At 48.6% G+C, this 26248-nt stretch overlaps 1 protein-coding gene across 1 annotated transcript; it reads left to right on the top strand.

The window, feature by feature from the left end:
• Positions 1 to 1062: 1062 nt before the first annotated feature.
• Positions 1063 to 24258, top strand: PDE6D (phosphodiesterase 6D). The gene is made up of 5 exons (XM_032968428.2): positions 1063 to 1375; positions 11300 to 11388; positions 12397 to 12522; positions 12982 to 13087; positions 18748 to 24258. The coding sequence occupies exons 1-5, from the start codon at positions 1326 to 1328 to the stop codon at positions 18827 to 18829; spliced, it is 453 nt and encodes a 150-aa protein (XP_032824319.1). The 5' UTR covers positions 1063 to 1325; the 3' UTR covers positions 18830 to 24258.
• The last annotated feature ends 1990 nt before the right edge of the window (positions 24259 to 26248 follow it).

Genomic DNA, 26248 nt, shown 5'->3' with positions numbered 1-26248 from the left:
TACTTCACCTGGAATTGAACATTCTATAAACAAGTTGAAGGTACCCCGATGGGTTCGCCCTTATCTCCAGTTGTAGCCAATGTTTCCATGGAGAAATTTGAGACAGATGCCATCCAGGCATCCACTCTACGTCCGTCCTTGTGTAAGAGGTACGTAGATGACACGTTCGTCATCTGGCCACATGGCCTACCAGCTCTGGGCCATTTCTTAAACCACATCAATTCCATACACCCAGCCATCACATTCACCATGGAGGTGGAAAAGGATGGCAAGTTACCATTCTTCGATGTTTTAATCGAAAAGAGACCTGATGGCTCAATGGGACACTCTGACTACAGGAAAGCCACCCATATGGATGCCTACCTAAAACCTGACTCCCACCACCATCCATCCCCGAAGAATTCCCTCATCAAAACTCTACACACCTAAAGTCACGTGGTAAGGAAATAAAGTCACGTAGAAAGAAAGAATCAAAGACGAATTCCTGCAGTCACGAAAACTTTAAATCAAGATTGAACCACCTCTACGGGGAGGATGTAAGTTTTAAAAAAAGATTTAATAAACCAGGCCATGCGTTAACTGTGTGTTAGACGACTCTCTGCGTTGCATTGTATTACATTTCCAAAAATGTGTTTGTTTTCTATCGTTTAATTAAATTTCTTTCTACGCGACTTTACCGAAAGAACTAAGGATTCCCGCACTCACGAAATCTTCAAATCAAGATCGAAGTTATTGTTACTACCAGCCTACGTGACGTCACCACAACCTGTCGGCTCACCGCGACATGACGTAATTCAATAAGCGGGAGCCACATCGATGCATGACGTAATCATACACGGACGGAGCGTGCCATTACACCATGACGTCACCTGATACAAGTTTCCTCTCGCGCGTCACAACGGCTACGCGGCGTCATCAAAGACACAGGGCACACACAGAGACACACAAACAAACAACAACAACCGACATTCCCCACGAAGCCGGCGACGGACGTCACCGCCCCGCTTGTGTGCCAGGCGCGGTGCCAACGCGGAAGGCGACTTCCGGTGACGTCATCGCCGCGGTTGCTAAGGAGCGCGTCACTGATCGCCGCGTGACGTCACGACGCCGCTCAATCGCCTTGGGACGCCGCCAGGGTTTTTGTCGACCTGGGCCCAGCGTTGATCGCGATCGTTACCGTCAATTATTATTATTAATCGACGTCGTTTGTCGATAATTACGTTGTAAACGGGTAGGGCAGGTGCGTGTTGTTGTTGAGAGGAAGAAAGCCCCAAGCCAGCCTCAGACGAAGAGAGAGAGAGAGAAGCGAGAATCTCCCCGGCGGCATGACGGAGAAGTGCGACAAAGCTGAGTCCATCCTCAAAGGCTTCACCCTGTATCCTCCTCATCATCATCAGCAGCATCATCAGCAGCATCATCATCGCGCCGTGCTCCTCCCACAAGGCGAGCGCTTTCACTATGCAGAGGGTTGGTTTTTTGGTGTGGGGGCTAAATATAAATTGTGTGTCGTTGAATCCGCCGCCACCCGTCAAGGCCAAATCAGTAGGAGGTGAGGGGCTGGGGTGGGGATTTGTTTCGTAAACAGAACGTGCCGATCGTGTGACTGGCACGGCGCGTACAGCGGTTGTGTGCTGGAGAGTTAAACACAACAACAACAACTACTATCCGAGTACGGCGACGTTTCGCTGGTTATAGACCGTGTCAACCCATACGTGTCAACCCACACGTGTCAACATCACACGTGTCAACATCACACGTGTCAACCCACACGTGTCAACCCACACGTGTCAACATCACACGTGTCAACATTACACGTGTCAACATCACACGTGTCAACCCACACGTCAACCCACACGTGTCAACATCACACGTGTCAACATCACACGGTCTAACCCTGTGTCAACCCACACGTGTCAACCCACACGTGTCAACATCACACGTGTCAACCCACACGTGTCAACATCACACGTGTCAACCCACACGTGTCAACATCACATGGTCTAACCCTGTGTCAACCCACACGTGTCAACCCACACGTGTCAACCCACACGTGTCAACATCACACGTGTCAACATCACACGTGTCAACATCACATGGTCTAACCCTGTGTCAACCCACACGTGTCAACATCACACGTGTCAACATCACATGGTCTAACCCTGTGTCAACCCACACGTGTCAACCCACACGTGTCAACATCACACGTGTCAACCCACACGTGTCAACCCACACGTGTCAACATCACACGTGTCAACATCACATGGTCTAACCCCGTGTCAATCCACACGTGTCAACATCACACGTGTCAACCCACACGTGTCAACATCACACGTGTCAACATCACATGGTCTAACCCCGTGTCAATCCACACGTGTCAACATCACACGTGTCAACCCACACGTGTCAACATCACACGGTCTAACCACGTGTCAACCCGCACGGACTAACCCCGTGTCAACATCACACGGACTAACCCCGTGTCAACCCGCACGTGTCAACATCACACGTGTCAACCCACACGTGTCAACCCACACGTGTCAACATCACACGTGTTAACCCACACGTGTCAACCCACACGTGTCAACCCACACGTGTCAACCCACACGTGTCAACATCACACGTGTCAACCCACACGTGTCAACATCACACGTGTCAACCCACACGTGTCAACCCACACGTGTCAACATCACACGTGTCAACCCACACGTGTCAACCCACACGTGTCAACATCACATGGTCTAACCCCGTGTCAATCCACACGTGTCAACCCGCACGTGTCAACATCACATGGTCTAACCACGTGTCAACACCACACGGTCTAACCACGTGTCAACATCACACGGTCTAACCACGTATTCTTGTGCAGCCAAATTGAGTTTTCAGGTCCGTACGGAGTACAGCCGTTTCAAAAAGGGCAACAAAAAACTATTTTGTTTCTATTTGTTTGTGTTTCTCTTCTTGTGATGGGACTTTGTAGGATGAACGTTGAGATTTATAAGGGGCACGGGGTGACCAATAAGGTCCGAATTGGTTTGTAATAAGGTAGGGCACTGATAAGGGGTTGACAGCTATGCGATTACATCAATCAATCAGCAGCAGCAGCGGGCGATTTTACCAGAACGTGTGACGAACCTTACTGGACTGCGTTGGGTGGTGGGCGGGTTGACGACACATTCATACTTACGTGTAGAATAATAGAACAACATGTGGTGGTAATAGTGGTAACTGTTGTCGCTTTAGGACACGTTGCGTTATGTTTTGCACCGTGTGCGAGATGGCGCGTGCCATTGTAACGCATTGCACGCCTTGGCCTTGCGAATACATTGCAGGTGCAATATTACTTGTTACATTGTAATAACACATTGCGTTTATGCATTGCAGTGTGGTGATAACGACTCTTGAAGTTTCCTTATGCATGACATATTCTCACATTTGACGGTGCTGTACGTGGCATTGTAATGCATTATATATAACGTGACATTGTATCACACAATATAGCGGCGATAACTTATCGTTATATGTATAACACATTGACTTATACATTGCATTGTGTATGAGACTTTACATGATAACGTGTGGCATTGTAATACATTACAGTGTGACGCTTCATATTGTAACACTGCATTTCCGTTTGACATTCTGTTGTGACTGAATCTGTGGCATTAGATTATAAAGTCAGAACACAGGGTCATTACATTTATTTTAACAGTGGCATTAAGACATTTTAATTGTATATTATTTAAGTTAATAATTTATCCATTATCGTTGTTGATATCTATTTCACGTCTTCTTCGTGTGCGGTCACTGCAAGCTCGACCAAGAACTCTTGAGTGTATTGAGACAAAACTTATTTGATGAATGTTCAAGGTTTACAGCTGTAATCCTACACTTATTTTAAAAGATAATTCATGCAAGCATTGGATGTTAATGGGAGTCAGTTTGAACATTTGTTAAAATAAATTAAGTATGCTATATGATTTGTTAAATAACCCTGTGTGTCCTGACTTTTGGGCCACCCTGTATATGTTATATGTATATGTTATATAATAACATATACTGTGTCATGGTATAATGTTATAACAGTGTGATATTGTGGTATACAATATATGTTATATTATACCATTGTATAATGTTTTATTACGTTATAACACGGTAAAGTATACAATGTCATGAAATCCATTACATTGAGAATAGGTTTTCCTCTTTTTTCTGGCAACAAAACATCTGTTAATATATATTCTTGGTTCTTTCGGTAGTCACGTAGAATGGAAACAATAAAATAATAAAAATATTAAACAATAAAATTCTCACGACGTTTCGACCGCAACACAAGCAACCATCATCAGGTGTGAAAACCACAGCAAGAAAATTAAAAAAACGCCACTTTTTTCAAATTTTCTTGCTGTGGTTTTCACACCTGATGATGGTTGCTTGTGTTGCAGTCGAAACGTCGTGATAATTTTATTGTTTTATATTTTTATTATTTTATTGTCTCCCTTCTACGTGGTGACTTTACCGAAAGAACCAAGAATATGAATCCCTGCAGTCACGAAAGCTTTAAATAAAAATGTAGGTGTTTAGATGTTAAAACACCAAACTGAAACCTTTTACAAGGAATCTTGTCTGCATTGACCACAATACTTGTGGTCAGAATGCAAACAAAAACATACTTTGATAATATTAAGACAATGCATATCCATCACATAATGCATTATGCGATGTTGTATTATGACATCGTATGAAAAAATGTATTATTAACGTTTTGATACAATACATTATATGACGCTATATTATAACAGGTTACATAACCGTGTAACATTACACACTGCGTTATAGTACATTCGAGGAGGGTGGGGGGCGATGTTGTAAGGTGTAATCCCAATGGAGTAAATTCGAGTAAACTGCAGCTATTGTTGTCACTATTTTGGAGTAACGCGGCGACGCTCCGTATATATTTTAGACATTTTATTGACGTACACGAGGCGATTTTCGGAATAACGTCACCAGCAACGCGGCGTACGCCCCGCCCCTAGCCTGGCACCGCGAACCAATGGCGTTGCCAGCAGCCGGTGCCGGGCGATGACGAAGCGTGAAGTGATAATGAAGAACGCAGGTGGCCGGATGGCTGACATCCGGAGAGGAAGGATGGTTATTAATGAGAGGGTACTGTAGCAAGAGAACACAGGTCGTTAAGAATTGATGACCGAGTATAATATTGCGTGTGCTTGTATTGACATAGGCTAGGATAATATAGGCGATTATGTCTGCGAGTTCGAGTGAAATCCCCTAACCCCCTCCGTTACCATTTTTCCCTATGAGAAAACTGCTTTCGACATACGCGATTTTGAGGTAAAACGTGCGCTATTCCAGGAACGCATCTATCGCTTATGTCAAGGAGTGCCTGTATTGGGATGTTTAGCTAATATCGGTGACATTTTACTGGTAGGAAACGCAGTGGACTGGAAGCCCAACCGGGATTAATTCACAGGAGGCAGGGGGTTAATTGTGTATGTCTGTGGATGTCTGTCCACGTGTATCCGGACACCCGGATATATAACAAATGCGCTCCTAGTGGGCATTACTGGTAGGAAACGTAGTGGACTGGAAGCCCAACCGGGATTATAAAACTCAACGTTTAACCTACTCACGCTGGCTTGTGCCCGCCCTCACAGTCGGGCATATTTGCGGAATACACCACGCCGCCGTTGACTCTGGCCACTGGCCGAGCAACCAACGTTCCTACCAGCCCCCTCCGCAGGAATGTGTTTATTTGATGGATCAGTAGTTTATGGTTTCTTACCATCTAGCGTACATAATATGCTCACATGCAGGCCTACATAAATACAGGGCCAGTCTGTAACCGATGAAAGACCGAAACACCACTTGGCGGGTGTTTGATATCCTAAGCCAGGGGTTGGCAACCAAAATAACAAGAAGAGCCATTTATTTGGAATTAGGTAAAAACAAAAAACATAGCTCGGTATTTGAAAAGCCACGATGTGCGCGAACACAAGACGGTGGGTCCTTAATAAATGACGTCACGATGTGGCGGTCCTTAAAGGGCCGCACGCTGCTCTGAAGCCACAGGTTGCTGACCTGTCCGAAGGCAACGCAAACTTCTTACAAATACGAGGGGGGACGCATGACTCTACCGGGCCGGTGCAGTGGTTAGCGCATTGCGCTGAAGAACCTGGCGATCCGAGTTTTGATTCCTGGCCTTGGGATAACATCGGTGGCACGGAGTGGTATCTGCACTGGTCCTGGATCCCTCCAATCCCCTCCTTCAGTGGGGGGTGAAGTATCCATAATTGTTTTTTTTTTGGGTTCGATCGCGTGCGTCGTTAAACCCGCCACCACCCGACACAGCCAATGAGTTACATTTTTAAACAACTTTATTATCGCACAACTTTATTAATAGCCTTGTGCTCCTGGAAACATTGAGATTAATTGCCATGATCTTGGGGGGTGGGGGGGTCACGATTCTGCATCTCGTTTGTCTCTCTGTATGGCCCGTTCTCTCTAGTTCTGTCAACATTTCTTGGCAGTCTCGTTTGTATTTGTTCATCCCATTCTGCCCTGTTTGTATTGTCAGTCTCGTTTTGTTCCATCGCATTATTGTCGTGTTAGTGTCGTCGATCCAGTATATTCGCTGCCGTTCATCTGGCCTCATTTCTACTGTTTGTCTCGTACGTTTTATCTCCGTTGTCTTGTTAGTATTTTAACTGCTTGGTGTATTCCCATTTGTTGTGACTATTGTAGCGTCTTGTGACATTTTCTCCCATTGAACCAACGGTGTCGATATACGCTCCCAGAAGGGCGTGTGGCTGATGGGATTTGTAAACAAAAACCTTTTTTAACATTTAAATATTACTTGCACAGGTTGTCCGCAACCGATTTTCACAGCCGACATTTTCTCGTCACGTAAAGTGAGCTTGAGAATTGTGCTATGAATCGTGACGTTTCCCTATCGCTTGCGCACTGTTTACGCCGTCGCTCTCCACGTCGTCCGTTCGGGCTGTGCCACATGTTGTTCCGCACGACGCCTCGGCGCTCCGCGCGTTTGGCAGCGTTTTCCTGATGGAGCGAAACGTCGGACACGGGATGTTACGATCATAAAATGTGTTGTTCACCCCGCCGAACGACGTGCGGTACAGCCGGAAAGCACGCTCGGGAGTTGTACGTCAAAGACTAAGCTCCCGACTATAGCCTTTACCAGATTCTTAGGGCAGGTGCTGTTAGCGAGCACCTATGAAGGCTGGCACAGTGCAGGTTAAATCGGTGGCCTTCTGTCTCTCCAGTGGTGACGCTTACACGCTCCACCAGGTACTCATTTTAAGGCCGAGTCGACCTAGGCGGGGGCCCAGGACCTGTTCAGATGTTCACCACTGCTATTGGTCATGAGCGGGAATCAAACCCGGGTCGCCGGTTTTCGTAGTGCAGTGCTCTTGGCCACTGCACTACCGCACCACCTCGACAAACCCTGCGTCTGTAATCCATGAAAGCGCCAGTTGCCACACCGGCCGGTCGGTGACCCACTCCTCACGAAATCTGTAAATGACGGGAAGAGTCCCCCATCATCATCATTACCGAATAAGAGTGCCGCTTGGAAAACCGGAAGCTTCAGACGAGGCACACACGGAGGTGTAAAAAGGCACACGGCCATTGCGTATGTGCAGAAAACCGTCGGCATATCCTGAAGAAAATCTGATTCTAAGACAAGAGGACCACAATGGCCTGGGTCGTGATACGCTGATGGTTCGTTTTTCTTTTACACATGCCTCACGGGCCGTGCGCTTCCCACGCCGTGTTGTCTCGTCCCGTTTGAAACTCACGACCAAGGCTTTTGATTGGCCACGGCGTCGCTTTATCACCGCAGCGCCCGCGGGCCGTTGTCCCTCCTGGCTATGGAACACGACCCCACTTTGGCATCGAGCGGCGAGAGGAGTGAAAAGTCGGGGAGGTGTTGGGCGGGGGGGGTGCCTACTCGCATTCCCCTTTCGGATAGGAAGGCGACACCTGTTCTAAAGGTGCTCAACTGCAATTGAGCTCACTTTGAACGTGCGCTCGTTCCTGCCCCTGCGGCGACACGAACGAGCGGACGAAGCGTCGACTCCACTTTTCCCCGCCCTCCACGTGAGGCCCGGGCGGTGGTGGCGCACGCCGGTAACACGCCACTGGAGGCTGCCCGGGGTTGGCGATTGGTGGTGGATCACCGCACAGATGTTGGTGTCGAGGAGGCGCCATCACTGTGGCTCGCCGGGAGAAGGCATTGCAGAAAGCTGTGGACTAATCGCCATTGGTTTTCATCTCTACGAGGATTGAGTGTTGCCCCCCCCCACCCCACTTCGTCCTCACGCAAGGCGTGGGTTTTCTCCGGGTGCTCTGGTATCACCATCGTTAATCGGCTGAAAACATCTCAACATAAAAACCAAGGAGGACCTTGCTGGAAAAGAGTCCTACGACTCGAGTTGCCTTTACTGGAGAAATAAGTAAATTATTACGTTACGAGCTGTTTTGCCCGTCCAAGGACGGGTGTATATTGCAGTAAATCTGAAATATTCAATAGAAAAAATTGTTCAGCTCATGATTATTAATGAGGGGGGGGGGAGGGGTTTGCTCAATCTGGAGTGATGTCACCCATTAATGGTTATTGTGGAGGGGTGCGGCATGTGGAGTGACGTCACCCCCTCATGGTTATTGTGGAGGGGTGCGGCATGTGGAGTGACGTCACCCCCTCATGGTTATTGTGGAGGGGTGCGGCATGTGGAGTGACGTCACCCGCTCATGATTATTAATGAGGGGAGGGGTGCGGCATGTGGAGTGCGCGACCTTGTGCGTTAGTGTAAATTTCCACACGGGCATGAATATTAATGAAGGGGGGGGGGCTCTTTTGCAGTGACGTCACACACGCATGTAGCACTGTGCTGTATTATTGGGTCTTTTGGTAAAGTCACGTGACTTGACCAAAAGACCCAAGAATATGAATTCCTGCAGTCACGAAAGTTTTAAGTCAAGCACCGTGCTGCTTAGATTTATTTTTTATCGTCACTTTCTGTAAAGAAACGTCATATCTGAAGCGACTTTGCGAAATTCATTATTTCATTCGGCTCGACCTTCCTCTGCGTTAGTGTAAAAATCCACCCACTCATAAATATTTTTGAGGGAGGTGGGCCTCCTGTGGAGTGACGTCACGCGGGGGGGGGGTGGGCCTCGTGGAGTGACGTCACGCACGGGACACATTCCTGGCTTATAGTAATAATAATATACAAATATAGAAGGTATTTCCTACACATCCCATTGACCACACGACCTTCTGGGAGTGCCTGACGTTCGCCAGCATTTGTTTCAATACAAGCAAATTCTTGAGAACGGTGTCAACGTGCAGTGTCTCATCAACATAGCCAGGCTGAGTTATGGGCCCTTGATCGATGCAAAATAATCTTATCGCACTGCTCCAAATAATTGGTGAGAGAGTGCACGTCTAATCCGCTCCTGAGTTTTGCTTGCATTGAACCAATGCTTCCGATATACGCTCCCACACGGCCGTGTGGCCGATAGCATATATATAAAAAAAACTCGATTCTTTTCATGTGGAGGCACAGATATGGGTAGGAGGCATATTGTCTTGCTTATTTATGTTGTTCGCTTGTATTCTTTCAACGACGGCGAGTGATTCGTTTTGCGTTCCCACCACGGAATGCCGTGATTCTGACCATGCCATCATTCCGTGGGGTGTCCGCTCGCCTGCAGCAAAGCCCTCTAGCCTTTGCCAATGCTCATGCCTACTGTACTCCGTGCACTTGACAAGCTCGCTCAAGTGCTATTGCAAAGTAAGGAAACGCATCCTTGGCACACAGCCACCATAGCATTCAGACTATTGCACGTCGATGTTGATAGTAACAATGGCTGTGATGTTGGTTCTTTCGGTAAAGAACCAAGAATATGAATCCCTGCAGTCACGAAAGCTTTAAATCGAAAAATGACTGCGATGGTTTAATGATGGTGGACGATTGCGTGCGGCGATTTTGACGATGGTGGTTTGACTCGCGAACAGCACTTGCCCCTAATAGTGTGTTAAGGACATACGAGAGATCTTTGTCTTCGATCTCAGTAATAGCTGCTTTCTGTGTTTAGTTTTATTTTCCTTCCCTCCCCACACTTCTCCGATTAGCATGGTTAGCTACGTCCCGTGTGAACGAAGTTCCACATACAAACATACATGGTGGTGGTGATCTGATGATGAGCTGAGTGGACCCCCTACTGGGATTTTGACTCGTGACCTTCGCACTCCGAGTTCTAATGTCAAAAACTTAAATATTAATGTGCTCGCTGTGCTCGGAGGGCACGCGTGCAGCGGCCTTTGCAAGTCGCTGCCTGGCCTGGCCGCCTGTGGATTATGCACTTAGTGATGGTCATTACTGCTAATTAAATTCCTAGAGAAGGTGGGCTAGAGGGCAAGGGGGCGGGTGCCACATTGCAGCATTGCAAGTGTACTTCCTGCGTCGACTCTCTGAGTGCTGTCCCACTCGTGTGCGTGGTGGTGGGTTTTCTCCAGCTACTCGGAATTCTTCCCTCGTTAAGCAAAACATTCCTTTGGTAATGCTTTCCAACCGAGGTCGGAACGTGTTTATGCATTTGCTCCCGAGTACAACGCTCCGTGCCTATGAACTGCTCGCAACTGTGTACCAGCCTGGCTAAACCCAGGCCGGTCCGAATGTTTCAAACCGGTGCAGATGTCCTTGTAAACGGGGTCTGTGTGGCACAAGCGGAGAGAAGATGAGGCCTAACTGTGGCCAAAATAAGACCCGTGTGAGCTTCGTGTAGGGTGACACGCACACACAATAGCTCACGTGCACGCATCCGCAAGCAGTGGGATTAAACGGTGACAACAACACCCGCCGTTCGTCACAAAGCGGGCGGTGACGTCACCACAAGTGCCTGTGCCGGGCGAGGTGCACTTTGAGGCCGTCACGTGAAATGTGAAAGGCTCGCCAGCAGGGGTCCATGGGTTGACTGAGCTGCCTGTGCTGCCCACTCTACCAACTTGTTGCCTTGTATCTGCCCGGCGCTTAGCTCGTACGTTGTGAGCGCCGCTCCTCCCATCTCCATCCTCCGCTGTTGCTGGAGGGCGACTGCCTCCCAACTACCCAGTCGTTTCCTCCACGAGCCTTCTCCACAAACACCAATGTGAGCACACCTGCAAGCACAAGGCTTGCACACAGGCGTGCGCGCACGCACGCACGCGCACGCAAACACACGCGGCGGTCCATGTTCATTCCTTGACTTTCCCTCGCATCAGCAACTGGATGAACCTGCGGGATGCGGAGAGTGGCAAGGTGCTGTGGCAGGGCACGGAGGACCTGTCGGTGCCCGGGGTGGAGCACGAAGGTGCGTGTGTTTCTGAGTGTGTGTGAGTGTGTGCTCACAACAACGAGCTGAGCGCCGGGCGGTTAAAACACAGCAAGTTGGCACAGTAGGGGGCACAGGTGGTGCATCGGCCAGTCATCTCAGTCAACGCATGGCAGCTGGGACTGTCCCGTGACCTGCCAGCGGGCGTTCAACACTTCACGTGGCCTTGAAGTGCACATAGCCTGGCACAGGCGCCGTGGTGACGTCACCGCCACTTAGTGGCGAATGGCGATCATTGTGTGCGTATTACAGTCGGGGAGCGGTATTGTAGCGGTTAGCAGATTCCTGCTCACGTCCAACACCGGTGACGATTATCTGAACCAGTCCTCGGCCTCCCCTAGGTTGACTGACCGTCAAATGAGGGCCTGGTGCGGTGTGTAAACATCGCAATTAGGGAGACAAATGCGGCCAGGCGTGGTGCTGTCCACCCATACACCGAGTGTGCTCACGAACAGCACTTGCCCCAACAGTTTGTTAAGGCAATACGGGAGATCTTTGCCTTTTTGTGTATTGGCGTGTTTGGGTGTGTTTACGAGTGTGTACGAGTGTGCGTGTACGTGTGTGCGAAAGTTATAGTGGCTGTGCATGGTTAGCCTCCAAACCTTTTAGTTTTGTTTTTCCATGGTTGGCCAGGTTAGTGGAGTTCCGTTATAACCAGGCAGGATCCACCCTGACAATATCTCACCATCTGCTCTTGGCCAGAGACCCCACAAACTCACAAAGAGACCCTCTAGATCTGCTTCAAAGTCTCCCACTGTCTGCCGTCAGGTCTTTTCTTTCCCTTGGTTGCTGAACTTGTGGAGTTCGCTTCAATGCCCGACTGGGCAATTGGCCGCCCCCCCCCCCCCCCCCCATTCTATGCACGCATCCCACCCAGCGTAACCGTTTTTTTGCCAAATCCTACTCACCCATGTGTGGGCTCATGTGCCTGCAAACCCCCCCCCACCTCCCCCCCCCAATCCCTTCCTCCGCCCCCACCACCCACAGCACGCGTGCCCAAGAAGATTCTAAAATGCCGCGCGGTGTCTCGAGAAATCAACTTCTCATCCGCCGAACAGATGGACAAGTTTCGCCTGGAGCAGAAGGTGTTCTTCAAGGGACAGTGTCTGGAAGGTGTGTGTCCACCCAATTCCCTCCCAACTCTCTTGCCTGCTCGCCCACCAATTCGCTCGCTTGCTCGTCCACTTGCTCACCAACTAATTTTCCTTACTCCACCACCAACTCACTGGCCGACCCGACCGCTGATCTCCCAACTCGCTCACCCGGCCGCCTGCCCGCCCACTTCCCAACTCACTCGCTCGCTCACCTGCCCACTCAACTCCCATCTTGCTCACCCATCCATCGGCTCACCGGCCCACTCGCCCCCAACTCGCTCGATCACTCGCCTGCCCGCTCATCGCCCGTCTTGCTCGCCCGTCCCTTGGCCGCTCAACTCACCTCCCAATCTGTTGCTCGCGCTACATGCACAGCGGATGCACGTGTTCGTTAAGAGTACGAGTGTGTGCGACGAGTGTGTGCGACGAGTGTGCGGCGAGGAGTGACGAGGTGCGCGTGGTTGTCCTCTCGCGGCAGAGTGGTACTTTGAGTTTGGGTTTGTGATCCCCAACTCGACCAACACCTGGCAGTCGCTCATCGAAGCCGCGCCCGAGTCGCAGATGATGCCGGCCAACGTGCTCAAGTACGCATGACACGCACGAGACGTGACTCGACGTGATGCATGACATGACGCGACATGACGCGATATCACAGTGACATGACGTGACATGACGAGACATGACGCGATATCACAGTGACATGACGTGACATGACGAGACATGACGTGACATGACGCGACATGACGCGATATCACAGTGACATGACGTGACATGACGAGACATGACGTGACATGACGTGACATGACGCGACATCACAGTGACATGACGCAACATGACGAGACATCACAGTGACATGACGCGACATCACAGTGACATGACGTGACATGACGCGACATGACGAGACATGACGTGACATGACGCGATATCACAGTGACATGACGTGACATGACGCGACATGATGAGACATGACGTGACATGACGCGACATCACAGTGACATGACGCGACATGACGAGACATGACGTGACATGACGCGATATCACAGTGACATGACGTGACATGACGCGATATCACAGTGATATGACGCGACATGACGCGACATCACACTGACATGACGCGACATCACAGTGACATGACGTGACATGACGCGACATGACGCGACATCACAGTGACATGACGTGACATGACGTGACATGACGCGACATCACAGTGACATGACGTGACATGATGTGACATGACGCGACATGACGCGATATCACAGTGATATGACGTGACATGACGAGACATGACGTGACATGACGTGACATCACAGTGACATGACGTGACATCACAGTGACATGACGTGACATGACGCGACATGACGCGACATCACAGTGACATGACGTGACGTGACATGACATGACGCGACATCACAGTGACATGACGTGACATGACGCGACATGACGCGACATCACAGTGACATGACGTGACATGACGTGACATGACGCGACATGACGCGATATCACAGTGATATGACGTGACATGACGAGACATGACGTGACATGACGTGACATCACAGTGACATGACGTGACATGACGCGACATGACGTGACATGACGTGACATCACAGTGACATGACGTGACATGGCGCGACATGACGCGACATCACAGTGACATGACGTGACATGACGTGACATGACGCGACATGACGCGATATCACAGTGATATGACATGACATGACGAGACATGACGTGACATGACGTGACATCACAGTGACATGACGTGACATGACGCGACATGACGCGACATCACAGTGACATGACGTGACATGACGTGACATGACGCGACATCACAGTGACATGACGTGACATGACGAGACATGACGTGACATGACGTGACATCACAGTGACATGACGCGACATGACGTGACATGACATGACATGACGTGACATGACGCGACATCACAGTGACATGACGCGACACAACACTATAACACAGTGACATGCACTAACATAGCAACACCACGGCAACACACAACACTATAACACAGTGACATGCACTAACATAGCAACACCACGACAACACACAACACTATAACACAGTGACATGCACTAACATAGCAACACCACGACAACACGTGACAACACACAACACTATAACACAGTGACATACACTAACATAGCAACGCCACAATAACACATGACAACACACAACACTAACACAGTGACATACACTAACATAGCAACACCACGACAACGCTATAACACAGTGACATGCACTAACATAGCAACGCCACAATAACACATGACAACACACAACACTAATACAGTGACATACACTAACATAGCAACACCACGACAACACTATAACACAGTGACATACACTAACATAGCAACACCACGACAACACTATAACACAGTGACATGCACTAACATAGCAACACCACAATAACACATGACAACACACAACACTATAACACAGTGACATACACTAACATAGCAACACCACAATAACACATGACAACACACAACACTATAACACAGTGACATACACTAACATAGCAACGCCACCACAACACTATAACACAGTGACATGCACTAACATAGCAACACCACAATAACACATGACAACACACAACACTATAACACAGTGACATGCACTAACATAGCAACACCACAATAACACATGACAACACACAACACTATAACACAGTGACATACACTAACATAGCAACGTCACCACAACACTATAACACAGTGACATACACTAACATAGCAACACCACGACAACACACAACACTTTAACACAGTGACATGCACTAACATAGCAACACCACGACAACACGTGACAACACACAACACTATAACACAGTGACATACACTAACATAGCAATGCCACAATAACACATGACAACACACAACACTATAACACAGTGACATACACTAACATAGCAACACCACAATAACACATGACAACACACAACACTATAACACAGTGACATACACTAACATAGCAACACCACAATAACACATGACAACACACAACACTATAACACAGTGACATACACTAACATAGCAACGCCACCACAACACTATAACACAGTGACATGCACTAACATAGCAACACCACAATAACACATGACAACACTATAACACAGTGACATACACTAACATAGCAACGCCACCACAACACAACACTATAACACAGTGACATACACTAACATAGCAACGCCACCACAACACACAAAGCTATAACACAGTGACATACACTAACATAGCAACGCCACCACAACACTATAACACAGTGACATGCACTAACATAGCAACACCACAATAACACATGACAACACACAACACTATAACACAGTGACATACACTAACATAGCAACGCCACCACAACACACAACACTATAACACAGTGACATACACTAACATAGCAACACCACGACAACACACAACACTATAACACAGTGACATGCACTAACATAGCAACGCCACAATAACACATGACAACACACAACACTATAACACAGTGACATACACTAACATAGCAACGCCACCACAACATAAAACGCTATAACACAGTGACATACACTAACATAGCAACGCCACCACAACACTATAACACAGTGACATGCACTAACATAGCAACACCACAATAACACATGACAACACACAACACTATAACACAGTGACATGCACTAACATAGCAACGCCACAATAACACATGACAACACACAACACTATAACACAGTGACATACACTAACATAGCAACGTCACCACAACACTATAACACAGTGACATACACTAACATAGCAACACCACGACAACACACAACACTTTAACACAGTGACATGCACTAACATAGCAACACCACGACAACACGTGACAAAACACAACACTATAACACAGTGACATACACTAACATAGCAACGCCACAATAACACATGACAACACACAACACTATAACACAGTGACATACACTAACATAGCAACACCACAATAACACATGACAACACACAACACTATAACACAGTGACATACACTAACATAGCAACACCACAATAACACATGACAACACACAACACTATAACACAGTGACATACACTAACATAGCAACGCCACCACAACACTATAACACAGTGACATGCACTAACATAGCAACACCACAATAACACATGACAACACTATAACACAGTGACATACACTAACATAGCAACGCCACCACAACACAACACTATAACACAGTGACATACACTAACATAGCAACGCCACCACAACACACAAAGCTATAACACAGTGACATACACTAACATAGCAACGCCACCACAACACTATAACACAGTGACATGCACTAACATAGCAACACCACAATAACACATGACAACACACAACACTATAACACAGTGACATACACTAACATAGCAACGCCACCACAACACACAACACTATAACACAGTGACATACACTAACATAGCAACACCACGACAACACACAACACTATAACACAGTGACATGCACTAACATAGCAACGCCACAATAACACATGACAACACACAACACTATAACACAGTGACATACACTAACATAGCAACGCCACCACAACATAAAACGCTATAACACAGTGACATACACTAACATAGCAACGCCACCACAACACTATAACACAGTGACATGCACTAACATAGCAACACCACAATAACACATGACAACACACAACACTATAACACAGTGACATGCACTAACATAGCAACGCCACAATAACACATGACAACACACAACACTATAACACAGTGACATACACTAACATAGCAACGCCACCACAACACTATAACACAGTGACATACATTAACATAGCAACGCCACCATAACACACAACACTATAACACAGTGACATACACTAACATAGCAACACCACGACAACACACTGCACTATAACACAGTGACATGCATTAACATAGCAACACCACGACAACACACAACACTATAACACAGTGACATACACTAACATAGCAACACCACGACAACACACTACACTATAATACAGTGACATGCACTAACATAGCAACGCCACAATAACACATGACAACACACTACACTATAACACAGTGACATGCACTAACATAGCAACACCACGACAACACACAACACTATAACACAGTGACATACACTAACATAGCAACACCACAATAACACATAACAACACACAACACTATAACACAGTGACATGCACTAACATAGCAACGCCACAATAACACATGACAACACACAACACTATAACACAGTGACATACACTAACATAGCAACACCACGACAACACACAACACTATAACACGGTGACATGCACTAACATAGCAACACCACGACAACACACTACAACACACGACACTGTAGCATATGCCAACGTAGCGACATGCAATAAGACACGGCAACACATGATCCGTGACTATAACACAAAGTGACATTCAACAACATAATACAAGTTGACGCGATAACACGCAGTGACATGTAACAACACGTGATAACACAGTTACAAGTGACATAATATGACGTAATAATACAATATCACACGTCGCTAACACACTGAGATGCAACTACGTGGAATAACACGTGACATGAGAACACAATAACTTGACATGATAACATGCAGTTAAACACACGATAACACACGACACGATACTCCGCAGTGACATATATCGCACAGTGATAATGATGATATAATGACTAGAAAGTGAAATAACACTGATGGGATGACACGTTGGTGACAGACGATGACACGATAAGTGTGCTGATGACACAAGCCGACTCACTCACCCACAGACCTACCCACTCGCCCGCATGCTTACACACCCACACCCATTAACCCGCACCTCATTGCCACAAACCCATCCACTTGGCCGCACACTTACTCGCCCACCCACTCACCCGCATACTTACTCGCCCACCCACTCACCCGTGCATCCACAAACCCATCCACTCATCCACACAACCGTTCACCCATGTAACTATCCACTCACTTGCACACTCACACACTCACCTACACACCCACTCGCCCACACACCTGCACACCCACTCATCCACACACTTACTCGCCCACCCGCGCGCCCACAAACCCACCCACTCAACCGCAAAACCACTTGCCCACGAAACCATCCACTCACTTGCACACTCGCCCACACACCTGCACACCCACTCATCCACACACTCATTGACCCACCCACTTTCCCGCGCACTCGCTCCTCTGAGTCTCTGTGTCTCTCTCCACAGTGGAAATGTCGTAATAGAGACTAATTTTTTCGACGACGAAGTCCTCGTCAGCACCTCCAAGGTGCGGCTCTTCTACGTGTGAGCTCACGTTGGGCGTCGCTCACCACTCGCTTGCTCACTTATTTACACACCTCTGCACTCATTCATTCATTCACTCGCACGCTCGTTCACTTAATTACTTATACATCTGTTCACCCGCTCGCATGTTAACCCTCTCAGCCACTAACTCATTGACTCACCCAGCCACTAACGCCCTCACTCGCTCACCCATCCACTCACACCTTCACATATGTGCTTGCCGACACATTCACACTGACCCACACACTCACACATCAACGAATGAACTTCCTCGCCACACACCAACACTTGCTCAAATCCACCCACTCATCCGCACACCCACCCATCCAACCAGAAACCCACCCAACTAGAAACCCACCCATCCACTCAACCACCAAACACAACCCCTGTCCCCCACGTCGCAGCAGCAGCAGCAGCATCGGCAGCAGCATCGGCAGCAGTCGCAATTTAACACTTTTAAGTTGCGACTGTGGCCGTGACATTCGCGCCAGGTGAGGTGGACTTCCTTCCCGCCCACTGCTTTGGGACGCACACAAAACAAAACAAAGATCCCCCATATAGCCTTAACAGACTGTCGGTGCAAGTGCTGTTAGCGAGCACCTATGAAAGCCGGAACGGCACACGAGGGGGTGGGTGGCCAGCATCACGCCCGACCGCCTTTGTCTCCCCAGTGGCAATGTTTTTATCCACCGCACCAGGTACTCATTTGAGGCTGAGTCGACCTAGGGGAGGCCCAGGACCGGTTCAGATTATCGTCACTGGTGTTGGCCGTGAGCGGGAATCGAACTCGGGTCGCCGGGTTCATAGCGCAGCGTAGCGCCAACCGCTACACTATCGCTCCCCACTGGGACGCACACACACACCTCCACACACACCTCCTCCTCCACACACATCTCGTCCACACACACCTCCACACACACCTCCACACACACCTCCTCCTCCACACACCTCCTCCACCACACACACACACCTCCTTGTCCACACACACACACCTCCTCTCACACGCACACACCTCCTCGTCCACACACACACACACCTCCTACACCAAACACACACCTCCTCCACCACCTCCTGCGCTGTCGTGAGGAGCGGTGGATTAAAGATTTTCTTTCGGAGTGACGCGACATCGCCGCTTGTCTCCATTTCCGGCTCCGTCAATCGCTGTCCGAGCGAGACCGCATCCAGTAGGTTTGTTACGGTGTGCGGGGTGTGGGGTTGCTGTGTGGGGTGATCGGTTCAGGTGGTTCATTGGCTACGGTGCTTAACTCACAGTCGGAAGGTTTGCAAGTTCAATTCCTGTTCAGAGTCCGACTCCGCTCGTCGTCACTATCACCAACATCAAGGCTGTCATCATTCACCGCGCCATCATCAGGATCGCCAATAATATGATTACTAGTTGAAGTTATCATTGAGGTGATAATTACCCCGATCATAGTCATGTATAGAATCTTAGCATCACCATCATAACCTCTAATTCCCATTAACATTACCATTCGTGGGTTCACTCCATGTGCATAAAGACTTATTAATTGGCTAAAAACATCTTACTATATAGAGGACTGCAGAGCGTGGGAAATTGTTGGCACCGGCTCCGTGCCTGGCTGCTGCCTTCTAGCTCTCCTCTAGTTCCTCAGCGATTGTGAGAGATGCAATTTGCATGGACGACGCGACACATAAAACTAAACATGATTATATTAATCACATTCAGTAACATCGTCCATTGAAGGAAAACTCAGTATCACCAGCATCACCCCTCATTGTCATGAACAAACATCATTCCCCATCCAAGTTATCATCATTATGTTGATGATGCTGATCATTCGTCATACGCAGGATCTCAGCGTCGCGGTCATAAACTATCATTCCCATCAACATCTTTGCCAATCATCATCATTACAACACCATTTTTAGCATTACCAGCATTACCAATTTAACACGTAGGCTTTCACCACCAATATCTGAACATTTTTTTATTACCGAATCACAACCATCATCAGCATCATCATACACACGACCATTGTCATCACCGCATGGAATTTCCATCACTGGCTCGGTGCCAGCGGCCGCGTTGTCGGTCTGCCTGTTGAGGTATTGCACCCGAAAGCTTTTGAGGTTCATGACGCACCGTAACAGATGAGTTGTAGTCGGTGTACATGGTTCCTGTGTGTGTACATTTTGCACGTCTGCGCGCGTGCGCTGTAAAAACAAAATATATACAGTAATTTAAAAACAAAAGGAAAAAAAATAATTTTGTACGTGATGATTGTTTAGATATTGTGATTTCGGCTTGAGGCAGCGATAGCGTCTGCCGTCATTTGCTTGGCAAAGTCTGAATTCAGCGCTCCGCGTCTTGTGCTTTCGGGTTGTGCCGCGTGTCCTGATGCCCGACGTTTCGCTCCACGTGCTGGGAGCTTCTTGAGGAACCGTATTCCCAGTTGGTATTTTGAATAAGTTTCCGGCACATGGAGAAAAACATCGGACGCCGTGCCGTACTACACGGGGTACAAACCCAAAGCACGCGGCACAACCATGAAAAATCTACGCAGCGGTGAATGCAACGTTTCCTTGGCCAAGTGCATCCAATGGAACTGGTCAATCACCGGCGATCGCTCCGAGCCCCCGTCTCGTTTGAACAATATTTGTTGAACTTTTCAGGTGGCTGATAAGGGACTTTTTTTGCTCCGGCCGTGAAAAATGTCAGCCCGTTATGTCTACCGTCCGTCCATCTGCGAAGCTGTTCGGTTTATAATTAACATAGCATCTTTTCCAGTCATGTTTTAACAAACACTAAATCCAGTCGCTACTGGCCTTACCGGGAGAGTTGCCGCAACGTGGCGGTACTACGGCACACACGACGCAAGGCGCGCACCATGATGGCACCGTCCGTTTTGGAAAATATTGCCGCATCGCGATTATCGCTGCGGCCGTTTGATCCCTCGGAAATATTTTGTTTCCCGAGAAAATATATTTTAGGGACTATCAACAATTTAAAGCTGTAAATTAAGAGCTATTGTCCGTTAAATTAGCGCTTCGCGAAATGTTTTTTTCCATGTTATTTGATGGCATAGCGGTCATGACATCATAGTGGTTAATACAGTTATTTAATTATTCGAGCGTAACTGGCAGCGTGTGTGCGTTTTAAGCGTTATAGATTGTAATGCCAAGAAGACTCGTGGCAGGCTTGTGTTGAGTGAAACTGCAGTTGAGGAATGTTTGAAGTAGTTTTATTTTATTGCTCCTAAAAAGTATGGCAATGCGCAACAAACTAGGCCGTGAAAAATGTGAAATACACTTGCAAAGTTATGGTCAACAGATCTTGTGACGATCGGCATATTTTGAAAATTAAAATGGTATTGCAACCACGCAGCTCACCAGCAAACCAGCGCGTCCCTGGCAATTCAGGGAAGAATTTTTGGCCCAGATTGGCAGCGAAAATGTAAAAAAAAAAATCTATTTCATGTTATTTAAAAAAAAATGCAACATTATGCTGCTACGGGAAGGAATGCACATTTTTGACACCGTGAGAGCTCGATCCGAAATTCCTCCACCTCCCGACAACGCGGCGATGACAGCGGCACAAATGGGCAAAAATAATTGGAATGTTTTAAACGACAACAAAAAATCCTTCCTATCGGCGCGGTGGCAGGGTGGCTCAGAGGTCAGAGCGCCCCGAGACCTTGGGTTCAAAAGCAGGTTACGGCACCCGCCTTGCGATTCAAACCGGGGTTCTCAAGCGCAGTGGGTTGACGGTCTCTACCCGGTCACCGATGACAACAGTCGCCTGTTTGATTTCCGTTGCCGACCGAATGGATCGCTCGATTGGGTAAAAGGCCATGGAGCAACATTGGCCACCGCCGTGAAACTACCGAGGACTTATGCCCGTCTATGAAACGTAGCACCTTCCTGTGATAGCCCTGTGCTGTAAGAACGACGCGAATACCAAATGTGCGATTTGATTTTGATAACATGGTTTGAACACGGCATTAACTGGGTGTGAGCACATGGATGGCAACTGGAAACATGAATCCTCATGAGATTTTAGCACCTGACACAATAATCATCGGTCTCGGTGGAGAATACAGTAACCTCTCCATATCTTTCCCTCCACGTATAAAATGTCAACTATTCAGTACACGTCCCATCAGCCACATGATCTTATGCGAGCGCCTGATTTCAGCAGCATTGGCTCAACACGTGCAGGCTCTGGACCGGTTCGGCGTTCAGTCTCATCAGCAGGCCAGACTTGCTCGAATCAGTGCTGAACGGCCGATGGGTGTTCATAGGTAAGAACCTCTCTGCGCTAGATGTGGGTCCCAGTTTTACGGCAGAACGACAGTGCTGTACATCGCACGAAAATGAGTGACTCGCTTTCATCATCAAGCGAGTCGCTTCGACTGCAGCAGTGCAGTTCATCGTAGCCATCATTGGCGTGGCATTCCCCCGCTGACACGACGGCATACGCAGGCACAGAAACCGTTGAGGGGAGAATTGATTGATAAACTTGACTATTTTTTAAAAATTTTACCAGGTAAGGCTCACAGCGATATCGAGCTCTTTTTCAGGAGCGGCCCTGACCACAAATGCCAGCTCAATGAAGTGGCTTATCGCGATGTGGAAATTGATAGCGGTCAAATACTCCTAAACGCGTGTTTCTATATGTGGAGGGAAAACCGGAGGACCCTGAGAAAAATCCACACGACCACGGGGAGAGACACGCAAACTCCAAATGTACAGCAGGCGCCAGGGTCCCACGATCGCCTGCATACGAGGCGAGGTAGTTAACATCTCTTAGCCACGGTGGATCGTTGTATCTCTCCGTTGTGCACAACTTGCTCGCAACAGGGTGGCGGGGTGTCGCACTGGCTTCCCTCGGGTTTAGCGCCAAGAAGGGGGCCCCGAATTGGGCCCTCTCCGTGTGGAGTTGCGATCGAGGCTTCACTCGCAGCCTCGCTTGTTGAAGCATTGCCATCTCCTTACACGTGGCTCCCCAAAACTGCCCAGGACTCCCCAGGGGTGCCCAGGACTGCCCAGGGCTCCCCAGGACTCCCCAGGGCTCCCCAGGACTGCCCAGGGGTGCCCAGGGCTCCCCAGGACTCCCCAGGGGTGCCCAGGGCTCCCCAGGACTCCCCAGGGCTCCCCAGGACTGCCCAGGGGTGCCCAGGGCTCCCCAGGACTCCCCAGGGCTTCCCAGGACTCCCCAGGGGTGCCCAGGACTGCCCAGGGGTGCCCAGGACTCCCCAGGGGTGCCCAGGACTGCCCAGGGCTCCCCAGGGGTGCCCAGGACTCCCTGCCCCCCTCCAAACACCACCACAGGTCCCCCAGTCTCTCCTTAACTTTTTGAGTCGCGACGCGGAGTGTAATTCTCATGGCTCATATTGTTAATTATTCCGATTGAATTATGTAGTTTTAACGTAATAAATTGTTGCGTTTCAAGACGTGCTGGTTGTTTTGTTTGCAGGTCAAAGGGACAGGGACCGCTCCAGAAAACACAGATCTGAGCTTGTAGTTTAAAATACTTTTATTACAGTTACACTAGGGTAAAGGTGCAGCCCTGCAGTTGCTGGCTCGCTCCCTAGAGGGCGCGCAGTAACTACTCGCTAGTCTAGAGAGTGTTTGGTCTACTCTTCCACGCTGCCCAGATGGAAGCGATGCGGGTACCCACACGTCACTGCACCACGCACTCCGCGGCCGGCAGCCTGCTGCGTAGCCGCAGCAGCTGCAGTGCGGCTCTTTGATGTTTACCATGGGAGTCCAGTTTACCGTGGGAGTCCAGTTTACCGTGGGAGTCCAGTTTACCATGGAAGTCCAGTTTACCACGGGAGTCCAGTTTACCATGGAAGTCCAGTTTACCATGGGAGTTCAGTTTACCACGGGAGTCCAGTTTACCACGGGAGTCCAGTTTACCGTGGGAGTCCAGTTTACCACGGAAGTCCAGTTTACCGTGAGAGTCCAGTTTACCGTGGGAGTCCAGTTTACCACGGGAGCCAAGTTTACCACGGGAGTCCAGTTTACCGTGGGAGTCCAGTTTACCGTGGGAGTCCAGTTTACCACGGAAGTCCAGTTTACCATGGAAGTCCAGTTTACCATGGAAGTCCAGTTTACCACGGAAGTCCAGTTTACCATGGAAGTCCAGTTTACCACGGGAGTCCAGTTTACCGTGGGAGTCCAGTTTACCACGGGAGTCCAGTTTACTGTGGGAGTCCAGTTTACCATGGAAGTCCAGTTTACCACGGGAGTCAATTTTACCATGGGAGTCCAGTTTACCATGGAAGTCCAGTTTACCGTGGGAGTCCAGTTTACCGTGGAAGTCCAGTTTACCATGGAAGTCCAGTTTACCACGGGAGTCCATTTTACCATGGAAGTCCAATTTACCATGAGAGTTCAGTTTATCACGGAAGTCCAGTTTACCGTGGGAGTCCAGTTTACCATGGAAGTCCAGTTTACCATGAGAGTTCAGTTTTCCGTGGGAGTCCAGTTTACCGTGGGAGTCCAGTTTACCACGGGATTCCAGTTTACCACGGGTGCCAAGTTTACCATGGAAGTCCAGTTTACCGTGGGAGTCCAGTTTACCGTGGGAGTCCAGTTTACCACGGGTGCCAAGTTTACCACAGGAGTTCAGTTTACCGTGGGAGTCCAGTTTACCGTGGGAGTCCAGTTTACCGTGGGAGTCCAGTTTACCACGGAAGTCCAGTTTACCACGGAAGTCCAGTTTACCGTGGGAGTCCAGTTTACCATGGGAGCCAAGTTTACCACGGGAGTTCAGTTTACCATGGAAGTCCAGTTTACTGTGGGAGTCCAGTTTACCATGGAAGTCCAGTTTACCACGGGAGTCAATTTTACAATGGGAGTCCAGTTTACCATGGAAGTCCAGTTTACCGTGGGAGTCCAGTTTACCGTGGAAGTCCAGTTTACCATGGAAGTCCAGTTTACCACGGGAGTCCATTTTACCATGGAAGTCCAGTTTACCATGAGAGTTCAGTTTACCACGGAAGTCCAGTTTACCGTGGGAGTCCAGTTTACCATGGAACTCCAGTTTACCATGAGAGTTCAGTTTTCCGTGGGAGTCCAGTTTACCGTGGGAGTCCAGTTTACCACGGGAGTCCAGTTTACCACGGGAGTCCAGTTTACCACGGAAGTCCAGTTTACCACGGGAGTCCAGTTTACCATGGGAGTCCAGTTTACCGTGGAAGTCCAGTTTACCGTGGGAGTCCAGTTTACCGTGGGAGTCCAGTTTACCATGGGAGTCCAGTTTACCACGGAAGTTGAGTTTACCACGGAAGTCCAGTTTACCATGGAAGTTTAGTTTACCATGGAAGTTGAGTTTACCACGGAAGTCCATATATTTGGCAAAGTCTGCGTGTCTCTCCCCGTGGTCGCGTGGGCTTTTCTCCACATTTAGAATCCACACCACCACCACCTCGTG

The sequence above is a fragment of the Petromyzon marinus genome, chromosome 39, assembly GCF_048934315.1.
Source record: "Petromyzon marinus isolate PM22_M1 ecotype Great Lakes invasive population chromosome 39, UKy_Petmar_22M1.pri1.0, whole genome shotgun sequence".
NCBI classification, from domain to species: Eukaryota; Metazoa; Chordata; class Hyperoartia; order Petromyzontiformes; family Petromyzontidae; genus Petromyzon; species Petromyzon marinus.
Note: the sequence above shows the minus strand (reverse complement) of the source record. Positions and strands in the feature narration are given on the sequence as shown.